The sequence below is a fragment of the Sus scrofa genome, chromosome X, assembly GCF_000003025.6.
Source record: "Sus scrofa isolate TJ Tabasco breed Duroc chromosome X, Sscrofa11.1, whole genome shotgun sequence".
NCBI classification, from domain to species: Eukaryota; Metazoa; Chordata; class Mammalia; order Artiodactyla; family Suidae; genus Sus; species Sus scrofa.
In genome coordinates, this window is record NC_010461.5 from 20,864,825 (window position 1) to 20,889,094 (window position 24,270).

General features: G+C 40.1%; 1 protein-coding gene across 2 annotated transcripts in view; it reads left to right on the top strand.

Annotated features, from left to right (window-relative positions):
- Positions 1–24,270, top strand: part of POLA1 (DNA polymerase alpha 1, catalytic subunit) — a 307,592-nt gene that overhangs the window by 108,151 nt on the left and 175,171 nt on the right. For both annotated transcript variants that reach the window (XM_021080571.1, XM_021080572.1), the window contains exons 27-30: positions 13,821–13,853; positions 14,813–14,905; positions 16,144–16,349; positions 18,241–18,373. In XM_021080571.1, the coding sequence (XP_020936230.1) occupies positions 13,821–13,853; positions 14,813–14,905; positions 16,144–16,349; positions 18,241–18,373 (465 nt within the window). The remainder of the gene's footprint in view (positions 1–13,820; positions 13,854–14,812; positions 14,906–16,143; positions 16,350–18,240; positions 18,374–24,270) is intronic.

Below are 24,270 nucleotides of genomic sequence, written 5' to 3' on the forward strand. Positions count from 1 at the left end.
AACACGCCAGTGGTGTGTGGCTCGTCCTAGCCATGCCATCTGCAGTCACAAGGTTTAAGAGGGTGGGAGGAGAGGAGGTTGGCTCCGGGGGAAAGGAAGTTTCACACATATATATATATATATATGAATATCAGGGAGAAAGGCCACAGATCAATCAGCACATGGGGTCCTCTTGCAGGTGTCAGACTCCTGGCTTCTTCCCACCCGGTGGAATTTCAGGGCCATGATGAGGTGTTGGTCTCTCAGGAGGTTCAGCAGGCTCCCACCCCCCTGCCAGCCACAGCTGTCTGTTCTTTCAAAACAGTGGTTTGCTCTGAGGTCAAAGGTCCACGAGAACTGAGACATTGGATGTTATCAAATCAAATCAGAGGCAGGGATAATTAATTTAATCACTTATGAGTTAGGGTCTGACAAATATTATTTGGAAACAGAAGGGAATGTTTCTTCCATCGCTACTTTTCTTTTTCTTTTTTTTTTTTTCTTTAGGGCCGCACCTACAGTATATGGAGGTTCCCAGGCTTGGGGTCAAGTTAGAGCCGCAGCTGCCAGCCTATGCCACAGCCACAGCCATGCCAGATCTTTAACCCATTCAGCAAGGCCAGGGATCGAACCTGAATCCTCATGGTTGCTAGTCGGGTTCGTGACTGCTGAGCCACGACGGAAACTCCTACTTTTCTTTTACTGGATAAGTGTCAACCAGAACTGCCAACGAATGGCATCAATCTTGACATGAAGAACGCTCTCCCTGTTCCCATATGCAGAAGGGAAACGGGAAGAGGATGCTTATGTTGGAGCTATAGGAGGCTCCTTACCTGTGAAGTGACTTGATGGATGTTCCATCTTCCTGCTGAGCCCATCATTGCCTCAAGAAGCAGAGCCATTGCAGAGGTTTGGCTTGCTGTTTGTTGAGCTGCGGCCTGTGGCTGTTTTGGTTGCTCATGAAAAAACAAGGTGCTCCCCCTCTTTGACCTTGTTCGGAGGCTTAATACAATTATTTGTATTAGGCACTCGCCACCTGTTGGGATCATTCTCGTTAAAGGTCAGCATGTGGTGCCTTGCTGTCTGACTGGGGCAGCCTTCATCAGATTTGCCAGTGGCCACTGGTTTGTGTGGCACTTGCCAATTGTGACAGAAAGAATGGAGATCTCATAGCTGGAAGGGAAAGGAAACTGTTGGAGGAGGAATGGGGGATCAGCAGACCCACAGAGCACCGTAACCGTGGTTAGAGTGCCAGCTTGCCTCATCTCCCTTTTCTCCTGCTGTCCCATTGTGAGCTGTGCCGTTTGATGAGATCTGTTATTGGCTGCACACCGACACTGATTTATTCATAAATTGCATCTCTGTTGAACAATGGATTCCTTGGATCTGTAATGCCCCGTGTCCCCTCGGTTGAGCATCTTAGCTTCCACCTGCTGCCTCCCTGTGGCCTCCACTTAGGTGTCCACAGGCATAGCATATTTGTCAGTTCCAAAACTGCCCGTGCATCTGCTCCCCTATCCCAGCTTCCCTGTCTCAGTGGGTGGCAGTCTCCCCAGTTGTTAAGCCAGGAACATAGGTAGGTATCGTCCTTGACTCCTGTCTCTTCCTCACGCCTCAGATTTAGCCAGTCTCCCAGCCTTGCAGATTCCGCTTCCTCAGTACCTAAGGCTCTCCAACTCCAGTGCGGTGATGATGATGTTAGTCAAGCCGCAGTACTTCTCCCTGGACCTTGCCCCTGCCCTCACCCCCTGCATGTATGTATGCGCCACAAGTTTCAAAGCCATGGTGACCTCTTTAAACTGTCAGTCTGGTTATGTCACTCCTAAAAGTCCTCACTGTGACTTCTGAGGCCCGTTACAGTTGGGCCTCTTTCCTGCCCTCTCCCCACTTTCCCAAACATTCTAGCTTCAGGCATACTTTTTATTTTCTTCTTGTTGCAAAAAAAAAAAAAAATTTACAAAGTTTTCCCAAACAACTCACATGTGTCAGTATATCTCCAGACAGGTCAACGCAATCACGTTTCCCTCAGTCGAGACGATCTTTCTGAAAGAAGATTATTCTCTGAAGTGGGAATCCTCCATATTTTAATTGTAGCTAGCTCCTAGAATCTCTTTTCTGAACTTCTAATAAAAGGGGGGGGGCATGGGACACCGTTTTATAGGAAGTGGAGTTCTCTTGTGGCACAGTGGGGTAAGGATACGGCATCATCCCTGCTGTGGCCTGGGTTCGATCCCTGGCCCAGGAGCTTCCACATGCTGCGGTTGTGGCCCAAAAAAGGAAAGAAACAGAGTCACTCTAGGAGGACATGTAGCAAGTATGGTCATTATAGAACAGAATTTCGTATTCAGCCTTGGTGCTGAGCAAGGGAATTGCCGCCTGTGCCCCCACCCCAAGTGTTGAGATTTCTCTCCTCTGACCTCCCTCAAGGCAGAGAATAACAAAGAGCAGTCCCGTGTCTGCCTTGTCACACAGCAGGCCTAAAAAGGAGCTTCGTGGAAATCAAAAATACTTGGATCACAATGGTGACAGTAGCGCTTTGGTCACTTTCCAAGTCGAGCTTGTCTTCCGGACCCCCACCTCGGCGTGCTTCCGAGGTCGAGCTTCAGGCCAGGTGCTTCGTAATGGCGAGTGGCAGCCTGTGAAAGCCGCCCTTCGTGGGGGCCGGAAGCTCAAAGTTTTCTAGTCAGATTTCCCCATGACCTCAGTTATGAAGAAAATGTTGCCGATTCTGGAAAATGCTAATGTCCTTTTTAGCCGTAAGTATTATCTTGATTGCAGTGCTTCAGAATTGCCCAACTTCATTATCTGAGCATAGCCAGCCTGACGCCTTCTTCTCAAATAGACAATTATGATCAATTAAGCACTTTCAGGCCTTATAGAATATTTAATTTTATTAGTCAATTATTTGTGCTTTGAAAGAGTTAAATGGTAGCTACCCAAGCCATTATTAGAAATTAGAATGTCCCAAAATAGAAAGGCTATTTCCTTTGTGTATGGCACTGCAGTGGAAAATGCCAAGCATAGTTTTTACTGAGTTAAAGGGTGAGGGAGGATGGGGTGGGGGAGAAAGTTACATGTAAATCATTTAGCCATTAATCTAATGGGTGGATTTATAAATCCTATTACTATAAGCCCTTTTCATTTCCACTGAGGCCTGGTGCATGCTTGATCCCACTAATGTAAAATTCATTCCGTCTAAGTGATTACTGAAGTAAGACACTTTGAGTCAATTTTCATCAGGTTTTGCGAAACTTGCCTGAGTGCCGATGTTCACTGCAGCACGGACATAGTTTGGCCGTGTCTTAATTAGCCCCCCAGATGAGTTATGTGAGGAGTCAATCAGGGGACCAAAATCGTGACGCCTTTTGACATGACGGTGTTTTTCTGTGAGGGAAATACACTGAAGGGGCTGAAAAGACCCAGCTCCAAAGCACGAGGCAAAGGCCTGTGGTTGGGGGTGTTTCTAGTCTCATGGACATTATGTGAATCCCGAGAAATCTGAAAGCTCTGTTTTTATGGCTAATTGGAGCATCTTCAGTGATGAATCAAAATTTCAAAATCAGTGAAATACTTGGACCCTCTTCCTAGAAGAATACATATAGGTACACATTCAGAATTTTCCTTATTGTTTCAGAGATTTTCAGACTTCTTGACCTTAGGTTACCATCTCCTGCTCCAGTTTCCGTTTTGTTGTCTTAGAGCACACCCCCCCCCAGGAATTTAATATTTCAGAGTGTAGACTCATACTTGAACTGTTGTGTTGGTGAGTAGCATGGGCTCAAGTGCACTTTAAAGCCAGCCCTCCAAGCTCTTGTGTCACATAGAGTCCCACCTATGGCAATAGTTCACCCGTGTTCACGTGAAACATACAAGATGTGAGGTATTCTCTAAACTGGGGGTTTAGAGAATAGAGAGAGGAGGAGGAATAGAGAATAAGAATATTGTGGAAGGAAGGTTTCTTTAAAGATGAAAACAGAGTTGTTTTGTTTTTGAAGACAGTTTTTTTCGAAGAGCGTAATGTGGATTTTTAAAGATCCACAAAATGAATAAGTATTTGGGGGGAAGAAATCAGAAGACAAGGGAGAAGTTCACTTTTCCTTTCACATAGTCAGAGCCATAGTTTGTGGGTTTTAAAGTTTTTAGATCAACATTGGGGCCCTGTCAGATTTTAGGGTAGTAATTGAAAGATACTCATAAATATCATTAGATGCGTCTGTTGGGGAGGAGAAACCTTTCAGAAAGCCTTGTTTATTCAACGTGTTTTATATTCCTTACACATGAGCTATCAGAAGGTTAGGTTGTAAATTAAAGATTTAAAACAAAATCAGTTTATCTAGAAACAAGAGTTGTATGGGAGAGGTACACTTTCAGTCAAGTTTATAATTAACGGGCCTTTATCACTGGGGTAGAAATTCATTTCTCTTGAGTGAATATTTGTTTATCTAACATACATTGTGTTTGAAGGTGGGATTAAAACTGATGTGCTCTTCATTTCTTGCTTGGAAAGAGCTAGCATTTAAATGCGTGCTGTGTGTGGGTTTAATTGCTGCTTTTTGCAACCAGCCCTAGGGTCCTGTTGTTGTGGAGATGCAGTTATCAATCCATGGCTTTGCTTTTCTCACGCTGGACCACTTGGGTTTGCCTCCTTTTACTAGAAGCTGAGAGATAAATATGCATTGAATTACTGCTGTATGTAAGGCATTGTGATAGGTTTAATGGCAAAAACAGGATCTCTGCTTCTAATTTGCTTAGAGTTTCTTAATCTTACTTTTTCTAATAGAGTTTCGTGTTGTGGTATGGTATACACAAAATAATTTGGGGGCTACATTGGACTCATATACTCAGTGGTATCATTGGAGTGGGGAGGCCAGAGAGGCTTTTCTGGTGGTGGTAAGTTCCTTGTAAAATCGTGATAATTCCTAATACTTATTGAGCACTTAGGTATCAGAGACTGTACAAAATAATTTACATATGTTATTTCATTTAATGCTCACAGTAGCTGGTTTGTAAGGAAGCTGTAGTTACTCTCTCCATTTTACAGTCAAGGAGTTGGGGGCTTATAGAGCTTTTATTGTGTGCCTAAGGTGGTGCAGCTTAGAAGGAATGCTTTTAGGCTTTGAACTTGGGCAGCCTGTATTAGTCAAGAGTTCTCCAGAGAAGCAGAACAAGAGAGAGAGGGAGAGAGGGGGAGAGAGAGTGGTGGGGGGTAAGGGGGAAGAGGGAAAGGTGGGGGTTGACTGATTTCAGGGAATTGACTCATACGATTGTGGGGGCTGGCAAATCTGAAATCTGCAGGGCATGTCAGCAAGCTGGAGAGTCAAACATACTGGAATGAGTTGATATTTAACAAGGAAGAGTTGAGCTTCAGTTTCAGTCCAGAGGCAGTCTACAGCAGAGTTTCTTCTTCCTAGGGGCCCTTCGGTCTTTTTCTTTTAAGGCCTTCAACTGATTTGATGAGACCCACCCAACATGATGGTGGGTTTTCTGCTTTACTCTGTCTACTGATTTAAATGTCAGTCTCTTGTAAATAATAATAATAGTAATACCTCTATAGCAACTTCTAGACTAATGTTTGACTAAATATCTGGGTATCATGGCCTAGACAAGTTGACAAATAAAATTAGCCATCACACAGCCTAACTTCTGAACCCCCACTTTTAACCACTTGTGCGAAAGCAAGAACAGAGTGTGGCTTGTTCAGTATACTCAGAATATTTCAGGGAGGCTAGACTGAAGGATGCGTGTAGGAAGCATTAGAAGATGAAGTGGGCCTCAACTAGATCGTGAGTCTCAGGTCAAGCTAAGGGGTTTGAATTTCATTGCAGAGACTACCTGTTAGAAGGAACACTGGCCAAGCATCAGGAATGGCTTGGAAGGTAGTGAGGTTGGAGACAGGTAGGCTGCGTGAGTGATGAGGGCCTGGAGGCAGGATAGCACTATGGCAAGAGATGCCCCACTGGAGAGTGTGATGTGGGACTATTGGCCCTTTGTTTTAGTTGAAGGCTCTTGGAGGGGCCATTTATTATGTTTGGAGCTAATGAAGGTTCGGGGGAGATGGTGGAGATTTAGAATGAATGCTTGTGGGACAGGTAGTTGGTTATGGGCCCGGAGCAAGAACATACTGAGTCATCAGTATAATATCACTGATTCTCAACCAGGGGCAATTATGCTGCCCAGGGATCATTTGGCACTATCTGGAAACAATGCTGGTTGTCACAGCTAGAGAGTATATGTATGTCTGTGCACACGCGTGAGTAAGTGTGCCTGCTACTGGCATCCAGTGGGTAGACGCCACACACAGTCCCCCATGACGAAGAATCATCTGGCCTAAATGTTATTGGTGCTGAAGAAGAGAAACACTGATGTGTGTATATGTATGTAGATGTGTATGTATTCTCCCCGGTGGGCAGTAGCAGGGAGCAGGGGCATCTCAAAGCAAGGTGGCACAGGTTTTGATGTACTGTAAATACGCCCAGCCACTTCAGTTAAGTGCATCAAATAGTATGCAGACAACTTATGAGAGCTTATGTATTTCTAGGTATTTTACAACCACGTAGCCTTCAAAAGCAACCTAGAATATGGAAATATATTCTTGTAATGCTAGTTGTCTTTGTTGGATATATTAGTGTCTCATTTTCCTAACACTCAAGAAATGAACATGGTACAAAGTCAAAGCAACCAGATGTAAGGGAGAGATACAGCTCCTTGTCAAACTTGGATTCTGGACTTTGAGATATGGGAGGAATCCCAACCTCTTAATTTTGTAAATGAGGATGCTAAGACCCAGAGAGGGGAACCAACTTGTTCACAGATCACTTAGCTAGTAATTGGCAATTTAAACCAGTACTCAGATTTCAGACCCTTGACTTTTTTTTTTTGAACTCGTATAACGTTTTATCTTTGCAAAGCATGTTTTCAGCATACACTTCTTATTGCCACCTAGCTCCAGGAACTAGGTGGTCATATTATCCCAGTTTTAAAGAAGGTAAAGCAAAGGTGTAAAGGCAGTAGGGAGTCCAGCATCACGGGAATAGTGGAGACAGAGTGTAGGGTGCTTGTTAAGTCCATAGCCCTTGTTCCTTGAGCATTTTATAGAGAAGACACACATCAAAGAATAGTGGAGACTAGGAAAGTAGGAAAAAGGCAATCTAATGTAATTAAGAGGAAATAAAAGATTTTGCCAAGTGGGAGAACTGAGTAACACTGAGTCCTGCTTGGAAACTATGGGAACTGGGAATAGGGAAAGCTTAGATAATGGTTGGATTACCAAATATCATAATATTTATATTTCTTCTGCTTTTCTTTTCCCTTTCCTTCAAAACTATTCATTTTGCTACCCCTATTATGCTAATGTATTTTTAAAAAAACTTTCCAGTTTATTTCTAATTTTATGTCATTAGTAACAGAAGAATCCTAAAGCCATTTGAGATTTCACTTGTCATTCTGTTCATGTGTTACTTGTTGCAAATTTGACCTTACCCAGCATTTTCTTAACTTAGAAGATTTCCGTATTGTTTAGTTTCTACATCAGAGAGCAAATCGGGTTTCTTGTTAGTGGATATTACTACAGTAAATGTATGCTTTTGGAATAGGAGCTTGAAACTTGTTAACTGAGAAAGTTGGTGTTTTCCCTCTCTCTCTCTCTCATTTAGTATTAATAAGCACTGTTTTAGTGTGTAATAGCATCTAAAGACATTTTGTAACCTTTGAATGAATGCTTGACATGGCACTAGCATTCTGTTCTAACCAAAAAAAAAAAAAAAAAAAAAATCAAGACCTTGGCTTTATCTTGGCCTCGTTAGGAGAACCTGTAACTACACTCCTCGCTCGTAGTTAGTTGGTCTTAGGTCGCTGCTGTTGTTAACCCTGGCGCAACATACATGCTCTTTCTGCTTAGTAAACCACATCGTGGGTGTATTCCTGAACAAACTATTTTCTTGAGGAAGCAATTTTTTTTTTTGGAAATTTCACATTTCCTCCCCCCACCCCCAACCTGTACCCTTCCCCAGCTTTCAGAGGCTCACGTTGGGCTTAAAGCACCTTTTCGTCTTATTTTAATTACTGCTCTCCCCACCCCCAGCCCCACGCCTTTCCTGTTTCCCCCTCCTCTTTTCCCCCAACGGCACTGTTCTGCTAAGCCTGCAATGATTGATATGATGGCAGTGCTGTCATTCTTTTTAACCAAAAAAAAAAAGTCATTTTTGTTCTAGTTATTTTAATAGAGTCCCATTAAAGATGTATTGCTGACTGAAATACCGGCATGAAGGGCTCTCACTGAGCTGAGCCCAGGAATTAAGAAGTCAGGAAATCGGCTGCCGCATTGCAAGAGAGCCTTGTGTGACACCGAATCTCCTGATTGGGGAGATCATTACTGCTATTATGACTCGACTTGCGTAGGAATTTTAAATTCCATCTGAATGTCAGTAATAACCCTCTTAGCAAATTATCCTGAATAAAATCACGAAGGCATTTTATATAATAGGTGTTGAATTACTGGATAGATTTGCTAATTAAATACTCTTTGTTCTGCTGCAGTTGACATTACAGGGTAAGATCTTGAACAATTATTCTCAACAGCTGTACTTTGTTAAGGGAAAAATTAACCACAAAGTTTATTTTTTTACACTTGAAGTTGGCAGATTTTTGAAATGTGCTTGAAAAAATTCCATCATCCAATTGGTAATGAGTAGATAAATATGCAGGTGTTGCTGTGAAATCAGATAACTGCAGACTGCCTTATTAATGAATTTAGCAAGCCTTTATAGCCCTGTTTTCTAGCTGCTGGCACTTAGAAAATGATTTTCTGTCAGAATGGGTAGGTTTAATACTAGGCTTGTCACTTTAAAGTGAACTCATGAATGGTCATCTTGTAATCACTGTACCTTATGTCCAGTAGACCTTTCTGGATACCTATGGCTTTTTTTTTTTAAAGTGCATTTCCTTAATGGGGAAAAATATCTGTAATGTATAAGTTTTTGATTGTTGACTTCCAGAACATTCCTGTGGTATGGGCTTTTTAACAAGGCAGTGAGACATAATGAAAAGAAAATGAAACACAAGGTCCAGCTTCCAGATCAAGATCTTGACTAGCTCTGCTACTTTGGGCAAGATTGTAGAGCCTAGTTTTCCTCATCTGTAAAATGGGGTTTATAATACTGCCTACTCCTTAGGATTATTCATTGAGCATTCTGCGAATACTCGTTAATAGCTACCATGTACCAGGTCCTCTGCTAGATAGTAAGAATTTGGTAGCCCACAGGAAGGATTGTGATTAAAACTGTCCTCAAAAATTGGTACAATCTCTGTGGAGACCTGTTTGGCTATATTTATCAAAAAATTAGGAGTTCCCCTTGTGGCGCAACGGAAACGAATCCGACTAGGAACCATGAGGTTGCGGGTTCGATCCCTGGCCTCGCTCAGTGGGTTAGGGATCCGGCGTTGCCGTGAGCTGTGGTGTAGGTCACAGATACGGCTTGAATCTGGGGTTGCTGTGGCTCTGGTGTAGGCTGGCAGCAACAGCTGCGATTAGACCCCTAGCCTGGGAACCTCCATATGCTGTGGATGCGGCCCTAAAAAGACAAAAGACCCAAAAAAAAAAAAATTAAAAACATAGAGCTTTGATCTAAGTCCTCTAGGAGTTGTCTTGTTACTGGCAGATTGGCAAATTACAGGTATATAAGGACTATCTATTGAAATGTGGTTGTGAAGGTAAAGATTAGAACCATCTACATTCATGAATAGAACACTAGTTAAATCATGCCTGAGTCACACAGTGGAATACTATGTAGTCATTAAAAAAGAATAAAGCAGCTCTTGATGTGTGAGTATGAAATAATCTCTAAAATAAAGTATTAGGTGAAAAGAGCAGATGCAATATAATCTTTATAGTTTATAGTTTGCTTAGTTTTCTACCATTTCTTTGCACAGCATCCATGGAGAGGTTTCTGCCACCAAAGGGAAACTTATTTTCGTAGCAGCCCTCAGCCTGTGTGTGAAAATGGTTGTGAGTTAGTGGCAGGACAGTGTGAGGGTTTGTGATGTTTCAGAAAGGTGAAAGTTGCCAATTCATGGTGGAGGTACGCTCAGGGATGACACAGTAGGTTTGGTTGGCAGTGTGAAAGGAGAGCAGAAGAAATCAGTCAGTGCATATGTGAAGTTGGAGTGAAAGGTTGACAGATTGTGCCTGAAGTGGGTTTTATTTATTTATTTTTATTAAATGATTTTTATTTTTTCCATCATAGCTAGTTTACAGTTATAGTTGATTTATAATGTGTCAATTTCTGCTGTATAGCAAAGTGATTCTGTTTTATATATATAACTGAATATATAACTTCCATTATGATTTATCTCAAGATACTGAATACAGTTCCCTGTGCTATACAGTAGGACCTCGTCATTTATCCATTCTATGTGTAGTAATTTGCATCTGCTAACCCCAAATTCCCACTTTTTCCTTCCCCCACCCGTCTCCCTCTTGGCAACCCACAAGTCTGTTCTCTATGTCTGTGAGTCTGTTTTTGTTTCATAGATATATTCATTTATGTCGTATTTAAATTCCATATATGTGATATCGTATGGTACTTTCTCTTTCTGACTTATTTCACTTAGTATGATAATCTCTAGTTTCACCGCTGTTGCTGCAAAATGGTGTTTTGTTCTTTTTTTTTCGGCTGATTAGTATCCATTGTGTATATGTACTACATCATCTTTATCCATTCCTCTGTTGACAGACATTTAGCTTTGTTTCCATGTATTGGCTATTATAAATAGTGCTGCTATGAACATAGAGGTGCATGTATCTTTTTGAATTACAGTTGAGCCTGATATATTTCCAGGAGTGGAATTGCTGGTGCTCCAGCAATTGATCATATGGTAATTCTATTTGTAGTTTTTTGAGGTATCTTTATACTGTTTTCCATAGAGGTTGTACCAACTTACATTCCCACCAACACTGTAAGAGGTTTGCCTTTTCTCTACATCCTCTTCAGCATTTATTTTTTATAGACTTTTTAAAGATGGCCATACTGATTCGTGAGGTAGTCGTAGTTTTGATTTGCCTTTCCCTAATAATTAGTGATGTTGAGCATTTTTTCATATACCTCTTGGCCACCTGTATGTCTTTGGAGAAACATCTCTTCAGGTCTTGGGCCCATCGAGTTTAGAACACACCCTCTCACTATACACAAAAATAAACTCAAAATGTCTTAAAGATTTAAATATAAGACAAGACAGCATCAAACTCCTAGAAGAGAACATAGGCAAAATATTCTCTGACAATTAATTGTACCAGTGTTTTCTTATGTCAGTCTCCCAAGGAAATAGAAATAAAAACAAAAATAAACAACTGGGACCTAATCAAACTTAGAGGCTTTTGCACAGCAAAGGGAAACCATAAACAAAATGAAAAGACAACCTACAGAGTGGGAGAAAATATTTGCAAACGATGTGACTGACAAGGGCTTATTTTCCTGTTGTGCTTTACTTATTGCAGGGAATGGTTACTTTGTGGAGTTGTCGGTTGGGATGAGGAAAGCCAGGCCTAGCAGGGTGGAAGGGGCAGAGGGTGAAGAGAACTCATGATAAGTAGTTCTGTCCTCACTATGATTAACTTGACTTGAGTTGATCTCATTATTGCCCTTTTCCCAAAGGAATTGTCAGGTATTCTTCCACAGTGCGTTTCCCCGTAATTTAAATGTTAAAAAATGAAGATGAAGTGGAGGAGAGGGAATGTTTTTTATGAGTTAACTGAGTTTTAGAAAAGTGATTGGGATTACTATGAGACCTAGCAGTCAACTAGCCAACAGTTTTCCACTGCCTGTTGTTAAGCACAAACATGTGCTCTGACCTCCGGTAACTTGTGGTCTGGTTGGGGAGAGGACAAGCTGTCAGCTAAAAACTGTTTCCAGAATGGGATTTATCATGATGATCTTAGTCCAGTGGTCCTCAACCCTGCTTGCAACATAAGAATAATCTCGAGGGCTGTTTTTAAGAATTACTGGGGCCAAATATTGGCATTTTTATTTTATTTTTTATTTTTTTGTCTTTTTTTGCCATTTCTTGGGCCGCTCCTGCGGCATGTGGAGGTTCCCAGGCTAGGGGTCGAATCGGAGCTGTAACCGCCGGCCTACGCCACAGCCACAGCAGCGTGGGATCCGAGCCGAGTCTTCGACCAGCTCATGGCAACGCCGGGTCCTTAACCCACTGAGCAAGGCCCGGGATCGAACCCACAACCTCATGGTTCCTAGTTGGATTCGCTAACCACTGCGCCACTACGGGAACTCCGATATTGGCATTAAAAAAAAACAACATTCCTAGGTGATCCCACTATACAGCCACTGTTAAAGCCATTAGTTAGCCTAATCAGTATTCACCAACATCCCCAGGGCAAGGGACTGGTCTTTCTTTCCCTAGAACAGAGGACACTGAATGCGTGAACAACATCGGATTAGTACTACAGAGGAGGTGGGCGATTGAAATGGAAAATTAGGAGTAGGTAGAAAAGATACTCTAAGGTTAGGATTTGTAGGGCTCTGTGATAAAAAGGACAAGAAAGACAGAAATGACACCATGAGGTTTGAACTGAGTTGACAAGGGAGACTCTTGGCAGTAGAAAAAAAGAAATATAAATGAACTAAGTCTTCTGTCTGGCTCATTGGAAGAGTGACTTCTGGTTTAGTTAGCTTGACGCTTTGAAAGGTGGGTGCTGGTCTAGAGGCCATAGCATGGAGTGACTAAGGCCCCACACTCTGGAGTCAGTGTCTGGGTTCGTATCCTTGCTCTGTCACTTACTGGGACAAATTAATTCTCTTTGTTTTTTGCATCTAACGAATGGGGTCTTAATGGAGGCTGTCTTGGGGATCTTGGAGAATGTAATGAGAAAATGCACGAGATGCTTAGAGCATCTGGCCCATATATTTTACACATACTGAATGCTTAGGATGACGGATTACTCCTTTGGAGAGGCCTTCATTTGTTAAATATGTTTTACTTCTGATGTAGAACAAGATAATTGCTCTCTGTTTTTATCTAGATCTACGTTATAACCTGTATGCCTCTAGTCTTAAAGCTATATAGGCCCAGGGACAGACCTACCTACAGCTATTGTCTGCTATGTGTGTGTGTTTGTCTTTATTTACTGAATGTTTGTTGAGCCTCACCTTTTGCACTGAGAACTGTGCTAGCTCTAGGGATATATAGTGAAGATCTACTCTCTGCCTTCAAGAAATATAAGGAAACAGTGTTTGTTTGGGACGCTAATTTTTTGGTCTGCTGGCTTTCCAAATAAAGTTGCTATTCCCTGCCCCAGCAACTAGTCCCTTGATTTATCAGCCTGTTGTGTGGTGAGCATTACGTTTGGACTCAGCAACAAATTTTGTTGCAGCCAGCCAAAAAAAGAAATATAAGGAAGAAATTTAAATCATATGTATATATTTTACATTTTAAGATCCTGAATACATAAGAATTGACAGATTTGAAATGCTCTGTTAAGGTTTTTTTTTTTTTTTAATCCATGCAGTCTGTTTAAAAATAATGATATTGAGAATAGTTTGCCCTTACGCTATATTATAAAAGAATAGTTTATTATGTTTATTTATTAAAGCTAGATCTCACATAGATCTTTATAGCAAATCTGCTTATGTATGTATCTCTGGCTAAGAGTCAGTGTAGAGGGAGGTTGATATTTAGCTTACGTTGATTTGTTTTGAGGGCTGTAATTAGAAAACCATCAAGACCATTAAAAATATATGCAAATGACAAATTGGGTTTTCTATCTCTATCAGCTTATATTTAGGTTTTTGTAATTATGTATTGATTAATCTTGACTTTTTTATTTTATTTAGATTTTGATGCATACAAAAGAGATGGTGCAGAAGGTAATGTTGAGCATTTTCATCATACAATGATTCTTAGATATCATACCTGCTGATGTTTTTGTGTTCAAGGAAATTGTAACCCAAACAGACTGGAAATGGCTTCTTAGGCTGCCTAGTTTACATTATAATCCCTTCTAATGGATTATAGCCTTTTTCTTTGACTAACACTGATATGATCTAGCCGCTGCTTGAAGCCTATATGTGAGTGTTTCAAGCAAATTAGTAACAGTGCTAATTAGAGTTTACTTCCAGGCCTTTATACTGTATGTGCTCTAGTGTTGTTTGTTATGATTGATTTTTTGGCACTCTTCATATTCTACTAAATACTATTTGAAACTGTTAAGAATTTAATATGGATTTGTGCCCCTGAATTAAAAAAAAAAAAACATTTTGTTTCTGCTTCATAAATTGCCATGATCACTAAGCTTGTGGGACAGTGGGCAAATATAGACACCCCCCTTCCTGGTCTCTTATTCAGTCTCACATTTTATTCCAGTTGAAACTAGATACTTCCTCTATCACTCTACTCTCTGTTTTAGGAAAATTAAGGAGATTTTCTTAATTTGGGGGTGCTTGCCTTTCTGGTTTATTGGGGCTTAATCTTCAATTAATTATACGCTGACAATATGGATAAGAAGAAACAGCGATTTTCTGCTGTGGTGTGGTGGATTAAGAATGTGACTGCAGCAGTTCAGGTCACTGTGAAGGCACAGGTTCTAACCCCAGCCCTGGCAGAGGGTTAAAGGATCTGGTATTGTTACAGCTGTGGCTCATATTCAGTCCCTGTGCCGGAAACTTGCATATGCTGTAGCTGTGGCCATTTAAAAAAAAAAAAAAAAAAGGTGATGACGAAGAAGACACTTCTGAAAAATCATCTGGAACCTGCAATTTTTATTGCATTGGATGTGATGGTCAGTGTATTTTTGTTGTTAATTTTTATAATTTTTGCTTTTCATTAGATGAATCTTGAAGTTATTTATGGAGATACAGATTCAATTATGATAAACACCAATAGCAACAGTCTGGAAGAAGTGTTTAAATTGGGAAACAAGGTGAGATAATTTGATAAAATTATCTGTTTTACCTGCTTTTGTGAAGTCTGTTTCTAACATGGAACTTCATAAATTCTTGCTTCTGTACATGTGTGTCCTGAAGGTAAGAAAGTTGGTGCCTTCAATTCTTCACCCACCGTTATATTTCTTAACTTCTACTCCAGTTTGTTTGCAGGGCAAAATTCAAAGGAAATTGTGTTTTCCTTAAGTGGGAGCCACATTTTACCTTTGAAAACAGTCTTAAGTTAGGTGGATTTAAGATGTGATCACATTAGTACCTATCACATTGTCAGTCACAAGGAGAAATATGTCTCTAGTGGTATTCAGGTGCATTTTATGCAGTGACACATGTAGATAAATATCTACCTGCCTTCCTACATACATATACATATATCTACAGTTTTTACAGGAGAACTTAAAATGTTTTTGAAAAAGTCGGGGACACTTAAAAATAATCATTTGTAACTTCCTAATTGCAGTTCACAATTAGCAGGTGATATTTTTAGTGCTTGTTAGGTTAAAATATTTATTGTCCAATAAACTAAACCTAAGATATCATCTTAACCACTAACAGCTTTCTGTCTTTCCCCCCTAAAACGTGTGAAATTTGAACTATAGTTTTTACCTGAGAGCAGGCTTGGCATATTGTGCTCACTGGACCTTGAAAAGTTGTATATTTTCCCTAGAGGTGATTGTCTGCGCTATGACCCTAACGGTAAAGAACAGGCGGCTGTTCATTTATTTGTTCAGCAGATACCTATTTAATTTGCTTAAATTCAAGGTGCTGTGGGAGGTACAGGGAGATCTTGGACATTATTTTAGTAGTTGAAGTTTTATTGGCCATGTATCTGGTTGTTGGACTCTATAATTTCTAATTCAGTACTTTTGAAGGTGAGTACTCATGCATTTAGTTTTCAGGTTCAGAAAAGACTATTTTATAATATTTGTAAATTTCCTGGGGCTGACCCTGCCCATTCTGTCCTTTGGTTGAATGGGATGATGTATTTATATTATTGTCTCATTGTTTATCTTATCTGTTGTTGTCCCTGTCCTTTTTCAAAGTTCTCGCATCATGCCTCACGTAGTAGTATCATGTTCTGTGTGACCTGAGTAAATGCCTTCCAGTTCTTGTGTGACTTTACCTTCCATTTAGATTAACTCTTGGGAATTTGTGGCATGTTCATTTTCTCCCTATTAGATGTTTGAGAAGCTAGCATTAATGGTGGAAATTTTCACAGGTAAAAAGTGAAGTGAATAAGTTGTACAAGCTGCTTGAAATAGACATTGATGGTATTTTCAAGTCTCTGCTTCTGCTGAAGAAAAAGAAGTATGCTGCTCTGGTTGTTGAGCCAACATCGGATGGGAATTACATCACCAAACAGGAGGTGAAAGGATTAGATATAATTAGAAGAGATTGGTGTGATCTTGCTAAAGACACTGGAAAGTGAGTTCAGTTTTCATTGTTGCTTTTGTTGTTTGTCCTTTAAAAATTCAAGCATTAATGACATGGAGAACAGTTGTGACCTGCCAAACGTAAGGGCACAACTTCTTTTTCATTTATCATTGCATATTAACAGTTCTTACTTAACTTGGAGTGAAATTTTACAGATAGGTTAAAACTTAGAAAAAGCCGAACTCACTCAGTAAGAGATGCTTGCTGTACGATGCATCTTAGGGTTTTAATTCATGGTAAAGCTAAACCATCACATTTTAGATGCTTATGGATTTGGTTTCACTTGATGTTGGGTTGTTTTTGTTTTGTTTTGCTTTGCTCTTTATATTAGTAAGTGGCTTGTGTTGTGTTCCTGAGTCTTCCTAGCACCTCCTTTGGATCGTAATTGTGAAGGTGTCTCTGTTTTGTGGCTTAAAATGTTCTGGGCCGTCGAGTGAGACTTCGTTCCTGCCCATATCGTTTGTGCATAAGAGATTCTTACTAATCTCAGGTTAATTTGAGAGCTAGCTCTCAAGTACCATGTGTATCTCAGAAATAATAAATGTCATGACTGATCCCCTAGTTTTGTATCTGAGACTAAAGATTGTGATAATAAGACCCGTTTGCTTTTAGGGTCATATTAATTTATAAGGCACCCATTTTAAAAAGATCAATCTCAGAGTTCCCTTGTGGTACAATGGATTATGTATCCAGTGTTGAAACTGCAGTGGCTCAGGTTGCTGCTGTGGCATGGGTTCATTCCCTGCCTAAGAACTTCCATGTGCCATGAGTGCGGCCAAAAAATTTTTTTAATTGAAAAAATAAAAAGATGAATCTTAAGGTACTTTATGTACCATCTTTCCAGATAATGCCTGTTTTGCGAACCTCTTTTGTTCAAAGCAAAATTTTAAATTTAGTATTGCTGAGTGCCAGCATTTTTTACTTGTTTTCCAATCTTTCTCTTGCTTTAAAGTTGGGAGATTGAGCAATTGTTGCTTCCTCAAAACTACTCTTGATTAGGCAAAGTTGATCATCTGAGTATGGGTCACTGTTAGCCTTTTATGAAATACAGTTTGAAATGCTTCATTGCCCCCAAATGTACCCAAAGATGAAACTACTTTGTCTGACTGTCGATTAGAGTGTTCTCTTCAGCTTTGTGTTTTCCAAGAAAAGATGCATCATAATAGAAGTAAATTTCTCTGAGTTAGAAATGTATTAGTAATTAAAGCTATACAAATGTTTTTGTCAGGGTTCTTTTTCTGACAAATTATAATGCAGCTGTCAAACCCTCGCTCTGCATCTTCTCAGAAATGGATAAAATATTGGCTTCTTTACTCGTTTTTTCTTTTTTTCTTTTCTGGGGGGTCTGATAGAAAAACATCAAGTCTTTGAGGCATAGCATACGGTTAGAGAACACTAAGAAATATAATGACACTGAAGAAAGAGAACTTTGAAATCTTTGGTTTTTTTTTTAAATTTGCATAACAAACTTTATATTCTTACTTTCCTAGCTGGTGGTCACCACGGGCAGAGATAATATCAAAGATACTATCTTGGTGCTTTAAGAAGAAAGTGAAATGTATGCTCAAATTTTAACCAATGAGTAGAATATAACTGCTTGTGCATTTTATAACTGCATAAAAATATGTTGAACACATGCCTTTCTCTGTCTGTATTTTGCGTGAAGCATTAGATGCCACACTTTTAAAATATGGTCTGTGTGTTTAAGGGCAAATCTGATATTCCAAGGCTGATAAACCTTTGGTAGAGTTAGTGTTAAAAAACAAATAGTAATGGCCTTTGGATAGTAACTCTCCTGTTAGCTTTTGGTATGGCTCTTGTCCACTTGTTAATCTAATGGCATTTATCTTCCTTTTCTCCCCCCATCCCCCTTTTTTTGCAGCTTTGTCATTGGTCAGATTCTTTCAGACCAAAGCCGGGACACTATAGTGGAAAACATTCAGAAGAGGTTAATAGAAATTGGAGAAAATGTGCTAAATGGCAGTGTCCCAGTGAGCCAGTTTGAAATTAACAAGGTAAATGTAGCATTTATTGCTGAGCCCAGCTGCTGCCATGTGTTTTTCTCCTCCTTCAGATAGTTGAAGGACCACCTCATCCTTGCAATTGAAATAAATTCTAGCTGCTGATGAAAGCTGCTTCACAACGATCTCATAGAATGAGCATCAGTCAGTGTTCCACCCTTCCTGGGCCAGGCCCTGGCACACCCTGCCCTCACCCGCTGTCTGTTGCGGGGCCTTCTCTCCATTCCTCCCTTAAGTCGCCGAAATCTCTGTCAGGAGCTTCTATGGAGTAATAGAGTTGATGTCTCAGCGACTCCGGGGTATTACGTTCTTCACAGTCCTCCTAAGTTACATTCGTTTGGAGAGCAGGCTTACAAGCTTTGAGAGAGACAGAAAGCGTGTGTTTGTGTGACTTTACAAAAGGTGAACCTTAGAGATACAGTAATTAGAAGACGTTTTTGGACATCAGTATTTAGAATTAAGATGGTGCTAGAACTTTTGTTATATTCACAGCACTTATATACTTTTTTCTCTTTTTTAAAAACTCTTTACTCTTAATGGATAGTCTTAGTTGTTGAAAATAGGGAATATCTTCTCTTACCTAGTTTCAAAAATAAAATCTTGGTTTCCGAAAGTGCTATGTAATACAAGATGTTAAGCTACAGATTTCTTTTTTTCTCCGTTGAAAGAGTATCCTGGAGTTCCCGTCATGGCTCAGTGGTTAACAAATCTGACTAGGAACCATGAGGTTGCGGGTTCGACCCCCTGGCCTTGCTCAGTGGGTTAAGGATCCGGTGTTGCCATGAGCTGTGGTGTAAGTTGCAGACACGGCTTGGATCTGGCGTTGCTGTGGCTGTGGTGTAGGCTGGCGGCTGCCAGTCTGATTCGACCCCTAGCCTGGGAACCTCCATATGCTGTGGGAGCGGCCCTAGAAAAGGCAAAAAAAAAAAAAAAAGAAAAAGAAAAAGAAAAAAGTATCCTTACATACTCAGAAGGCAATTTTGCAAATAGCATTTTACGATAAATAGATTTTGTTGTCAAAGCTCAAATTAAAAAATTTCAGTGAAAAAGACTAATGATGGCATTACATGGAAGTTTCAGAATTAAAACTCATAATACCTCTATCCTAAAGTTATGCTTGTCTTTTTTGCACATTGCCTTGTTCTTTAAAACACAGTTTTACATGGCAGCAAGGAGAATGTACATTATTTTGAGATTCGTTTTCACCTAAGCAGATTTTTCTGTATTGAACTTTAAGATCATTATGGGTTTTTTGTTTTGTTTTGCTTTTGCTATTTAGGGCTGCACCTGGGGCATTTGGAAGTTCCCAGGCTAGGGGTTGAATTGGAACTGCAGCTGCTGGCCTACACCACAGCCACAGCAACATGGGATCCAAGCTGTGTCTACAACCTACACCACAGCTCATGGCAATGCCAGATCCTTGACCCACTGAATGAGGCCAGGAATCGCGAACCCACGTCCTCATGGATACTCGTCCTCATGGGTACTAGTCAGGTTCGTTACCACTCAGCCACAGCAGAAACTCCCATTATGTTAATTTGATAATTCACTAGTACATCTTTAATTAAAATTTTTGCTTGATTATTACATCCTTTGTTTTTGCGATTATAAATAAGTATATTGAACATCTTTGTTCGTCCTTTTATTTTCAGATGAATTACTTTCTGAGTTTAGGATCTTTGAAGTGAAATATTAAGTCAAAAGATTTGAGTATGTGGGAGTTGCCGTTGTGGCGCAGCCAGAACGAATCCAACTAGGAACCATGAGGTTGAGGGTTCCATCCCTGGCTTCGCTCAGTGGGTTAAGGATCCGGCGTTGCCGTGAGCTGTGGTGTAGGTCACAGTCATGGCTCGGATCTGATCTGGCGTTGCTGTGGCTGTGGTGTAGGCTGGAAGCTGTAGCTCTGATTAGACCCCTAGTCTGGGAACCTCCATATGCCATGGGCGCGGCCCTATAAAGATAGAAAGAAAAAAAAGAAAAGATTTGAGTATCTGTATGGCTCTTGTGTCAAATCGTTTTGCAAAAGAGTGGTACCAGTTGATAATAACAAAATATATGTGTCACTTTCACCACAGATTTGCTTGTATTACACAGGTAATAAATCATTGGTGACAATTAAGTAAAACATTGCTACTGTAATGGATATGAATCAGTATTTTACCATTGGATTTATTTTGTATTTCTTTGATTCCTAGAGAGAACAAATATTTTTTATGCATATCATTATGATTTGTATTTATTCTTAGGTAAATCATTTGTTTCCTACCCTTCAACTGTGATGTCTTTAATCTCACAAAAGAAGACATTCATTTATACATGAAAAGTACAAAAAATTAGAAATATTGTAAGAGGACATATGCCTTGGCACTAGCTTCTTACTTTATGAGATGCAGTGTATGCCTACTGGCATGGAATCATTTGTGACATTAGAAAGTGGTTTCCGGAGTTCCCGTTGTGGCGCAATGGTTAACGAATCTGACTAGGAACCATGAGGTTGAGGGTTCGGTCCCTGCCCTTGCTCAGTGGGTTAAGGACCTGGCGTTGCCGTGAGCTGTGGTGTAGGTTGCAGACGCGGCTCGGATCCCGCGTTGCTGTGGCTCTGGCGTAGGCCGGCAGTAGCAGCTCCGATTGGAGCCCTAGCCTGGGAACCTCCATATGCTGCGGGAGCAGCCCAAGAAATAGCAAAAAGACAAAAAAAAAAAAAAAAAAAAAACGGTTTCCTTTCAAATTTCATTTTGCCTCTTGCTCAGAAATTTGCATGAGCAAGAGTTACTACTTCAGTCTCGCTTTGGTCAGTTTTTACAACCAATACAGCTTGTATCCCTGACACTATCTAGATGTGGGTTCTCTTTGCAAGGGGTTCTAGCCAAGGGGTCCTCACGTGACCACATTAATGGAGAGAGAACATTGAGTACATGTCCTGTAGGGTAGTGGGCCCATGCTCTCACCTCCTCACGTGGGCGACAACAACATTGTATTACTAGTGTGCAGAGAAGCCTAGAGTAACAGACACACTGGTATAGTCTCTCAGTTCTCATGAACCATCTGCAGTGTTGCTGTTTTTAAGTTTTTAATCATCAAAAATTTTAAACTTATGCAGAAGAGAAGAGCCTCATGTATCCATCACTCACCTTGAGTAATTATCAACTTAGACTGACATTATTACCAACAAAACTAGTTAATACTTAGTGTAATTGGAGCTGTGCCTGCGTTTTTCTGTGGCAGAACTGGAACTGTGACTTAGTATCTTTGTATTCTCCATTTCACTTGGCATAGTAGCTCACAAATAATAGTTGTTCACCGAACATTAAGAGAATTCCTTTGCTTGTTTAATCATACGTTCATCAAACATGAGTACCTCTTATGCACAGTGCTAGATTCTGGGATATAGAGTAGAATAAGCAAAACCTGGTCAGTATTTTCAAGATGCTAATGATCTTGCAAAGATACTTATTGTTCCATTCTCTTATACTTTTTTTTAAATAAAAAGAATGTCTGCAGTGTTGATATAAATAAATTCTGATGAAAAGACCTACCATACCATAGTCAGTCTCATGTCTGTTTACATTAAGCAATTTATATAACAAAGATAATTGTCTTCATTAACATTTGGCTGAATGCTTGTGCTATTTAAAACTTGTGAGTAAGTCAGTTTTTACACTGTCACTTTTGACGAACATTGGAATGGAGGAGTCTGTGTGACTGATTGTGGATGGTCTAAAAGTATAAGGTAGAGGGATAGATAAAAGATTGGTTGGTTGATTGATTGATTTTGTGGTATTGATAGGGCTTGAAGATGGGAGGTTAGCCTAGGGTGGACGGGCAGCAGTGATGAGATCTACCCTGGCAGAGATTTTAGCCCTCGTTGCCAAAAGCGACTGTTATTTTCTGAACTGCCACAATTTTAGCTTAAATATATTTTATAAAGAAACACAAAATACTTCACAGCTGATTTGGATAGCCCTGGCTAACTTGAGCCTAAACCACCAGGAAGCGTTTTTTAGAAAAATCAAGCTTTCTGAAACTGGCTTGTAAAAGCCCCAAATAGCCCCAATCTAATAATTGGAAAGTGTGTCAGATGAAATTCAGAATTTCTTAACATTACACTGAAGTATAGGCAGTTGAAGAAGATAACGGTTTTCTTAAGTACGGTTATATTGATTAAGATTTCTATGCAGTATTACCCGTCCGAGTCAATCAAGACTTTGCATAATGCAGGTTTGAGGAGATTCAAATACTTGGAGAGTCTCCTAGGCACTCTCCTACACCAAGTTTATGATTGAGAAAGTGTGCATCACGGGGGATGTGCAGCCGTGTTTGAGGACCTGCATTACTCTCCTACAGTAGTTCTCAGATTTCCTAGTCTCAGGACATTTTCACTCTTAAAATAATTGAGGGCTGCAAGAGCTTTTGTTTATGTAGCTTATGTTGATATTTACTGATAGTAATTAAAACTGAGAGGTCTTAAAAGCATTTATTAGCTTATTCAAAAATATCAGTAAACTCATTACAGGATCACAAAAATAAAATCTTTTTCCATGAAAAATAACTATATATTTCAAAACAATGAAAAAATAGCCAGGGGAATTGTGTCATTTTGCAATTTTGCAAATCTCTTTAATATCTAGCTGAGTAGAAGACCTCTGAATTCCCATATCCACTTGTGTGTCCAATCTGTTATGATGTGTGGTGTTGGTTGAAGCATAGGAAAAAAAACTCCGGTTTCGCACAAATCTGTAGTTGGAAAAGGAGAAGTATATGAATAATTTTTTGGAGACAGTTTTGTGTGTTCTTCTCGGATTCTACACCAGTACTCTGTAAGTGGTATTTTGCTAGAGGTTATTTGTTGTGTGGAAGTATTACACTACGTCAGTGAACTTTCATAATCTCTTACATTAAAATCTTTTTGTCTGTGTGGTGCTTTGAATGGAAATGTTACCCATGCCTGATATTATGCATTGGTCGTTTATTAAATGTCAGCTCCCTGAATTTTACAGGTCTCCCAAATACTGCTACATTCCATTGTACATGATCAAAAACCACATTTTAAAATATTATCATCAGAAAAATATTGAAAAGCTGTCAGGCTTACAGGGGTGGAGACAAATTTTCCAAAATTCTAATTGGTGCTGAGAGCTTCCGTTTTATCATAGGCATGAATGCTGTCAGGTGTTTGCCTTGAAGTGGCAGGCTCACTTGGTTCTTTTTGAGTGATTGTCTGCCAGATGCCCAAGTTAGAATAACAGTAGTTGGCCTGTCATTCTTTCAAGTAAAAACTGTGTTCTAGGAAAAAAGCAGCTAGTTTAGCTTGCAACTCCAATAGTTGCACAAATGTGTTTCCTCCACCAACCTTTGTTGTCGAGGATACAGTAGATGTGCCTTGTGCGTACTTCCCATTTTGTCACAAAATACTAGCTTTGTGCTCAAGGATCAAGAACTTGAAAAAACTGTGAGCGTGTGATGGTGAAGAATATCATGAGTATTAGTACAGGTTCATGTTTGTAAGGCTCCTTTACTGACCATTGCACCTGCATCACCAGTGCACATAGTATGAGGAAAATAACTTTGACCTCTCAGCCCCCTGAGAGAGTGTCGGGGGGCGGGGCAGGGGTCTGCAGACCACACCTAGGTGGTCTAGACACACAGCACCCTATTTCCTGTCCTTCCTCTTTGTCTTTTGAAACCACTCCTCCTTTCCTAGGTGCAGATTTAAGTCCCAGTCCAATAGCCTGTATTTTTTTTTCTCACCTCTTGCTTTTAACGTTTGCTTCTCTGCTTGAATGACCTAGCCCCTGTCATCCTTCCTTAAAATCTCTTTTCCTTCTTGTGTGAGCTGAGTTTTTTCTTACGTGATCTCTGCTCTCAAATGGTAGTGATCTTTGCCTCTCTGA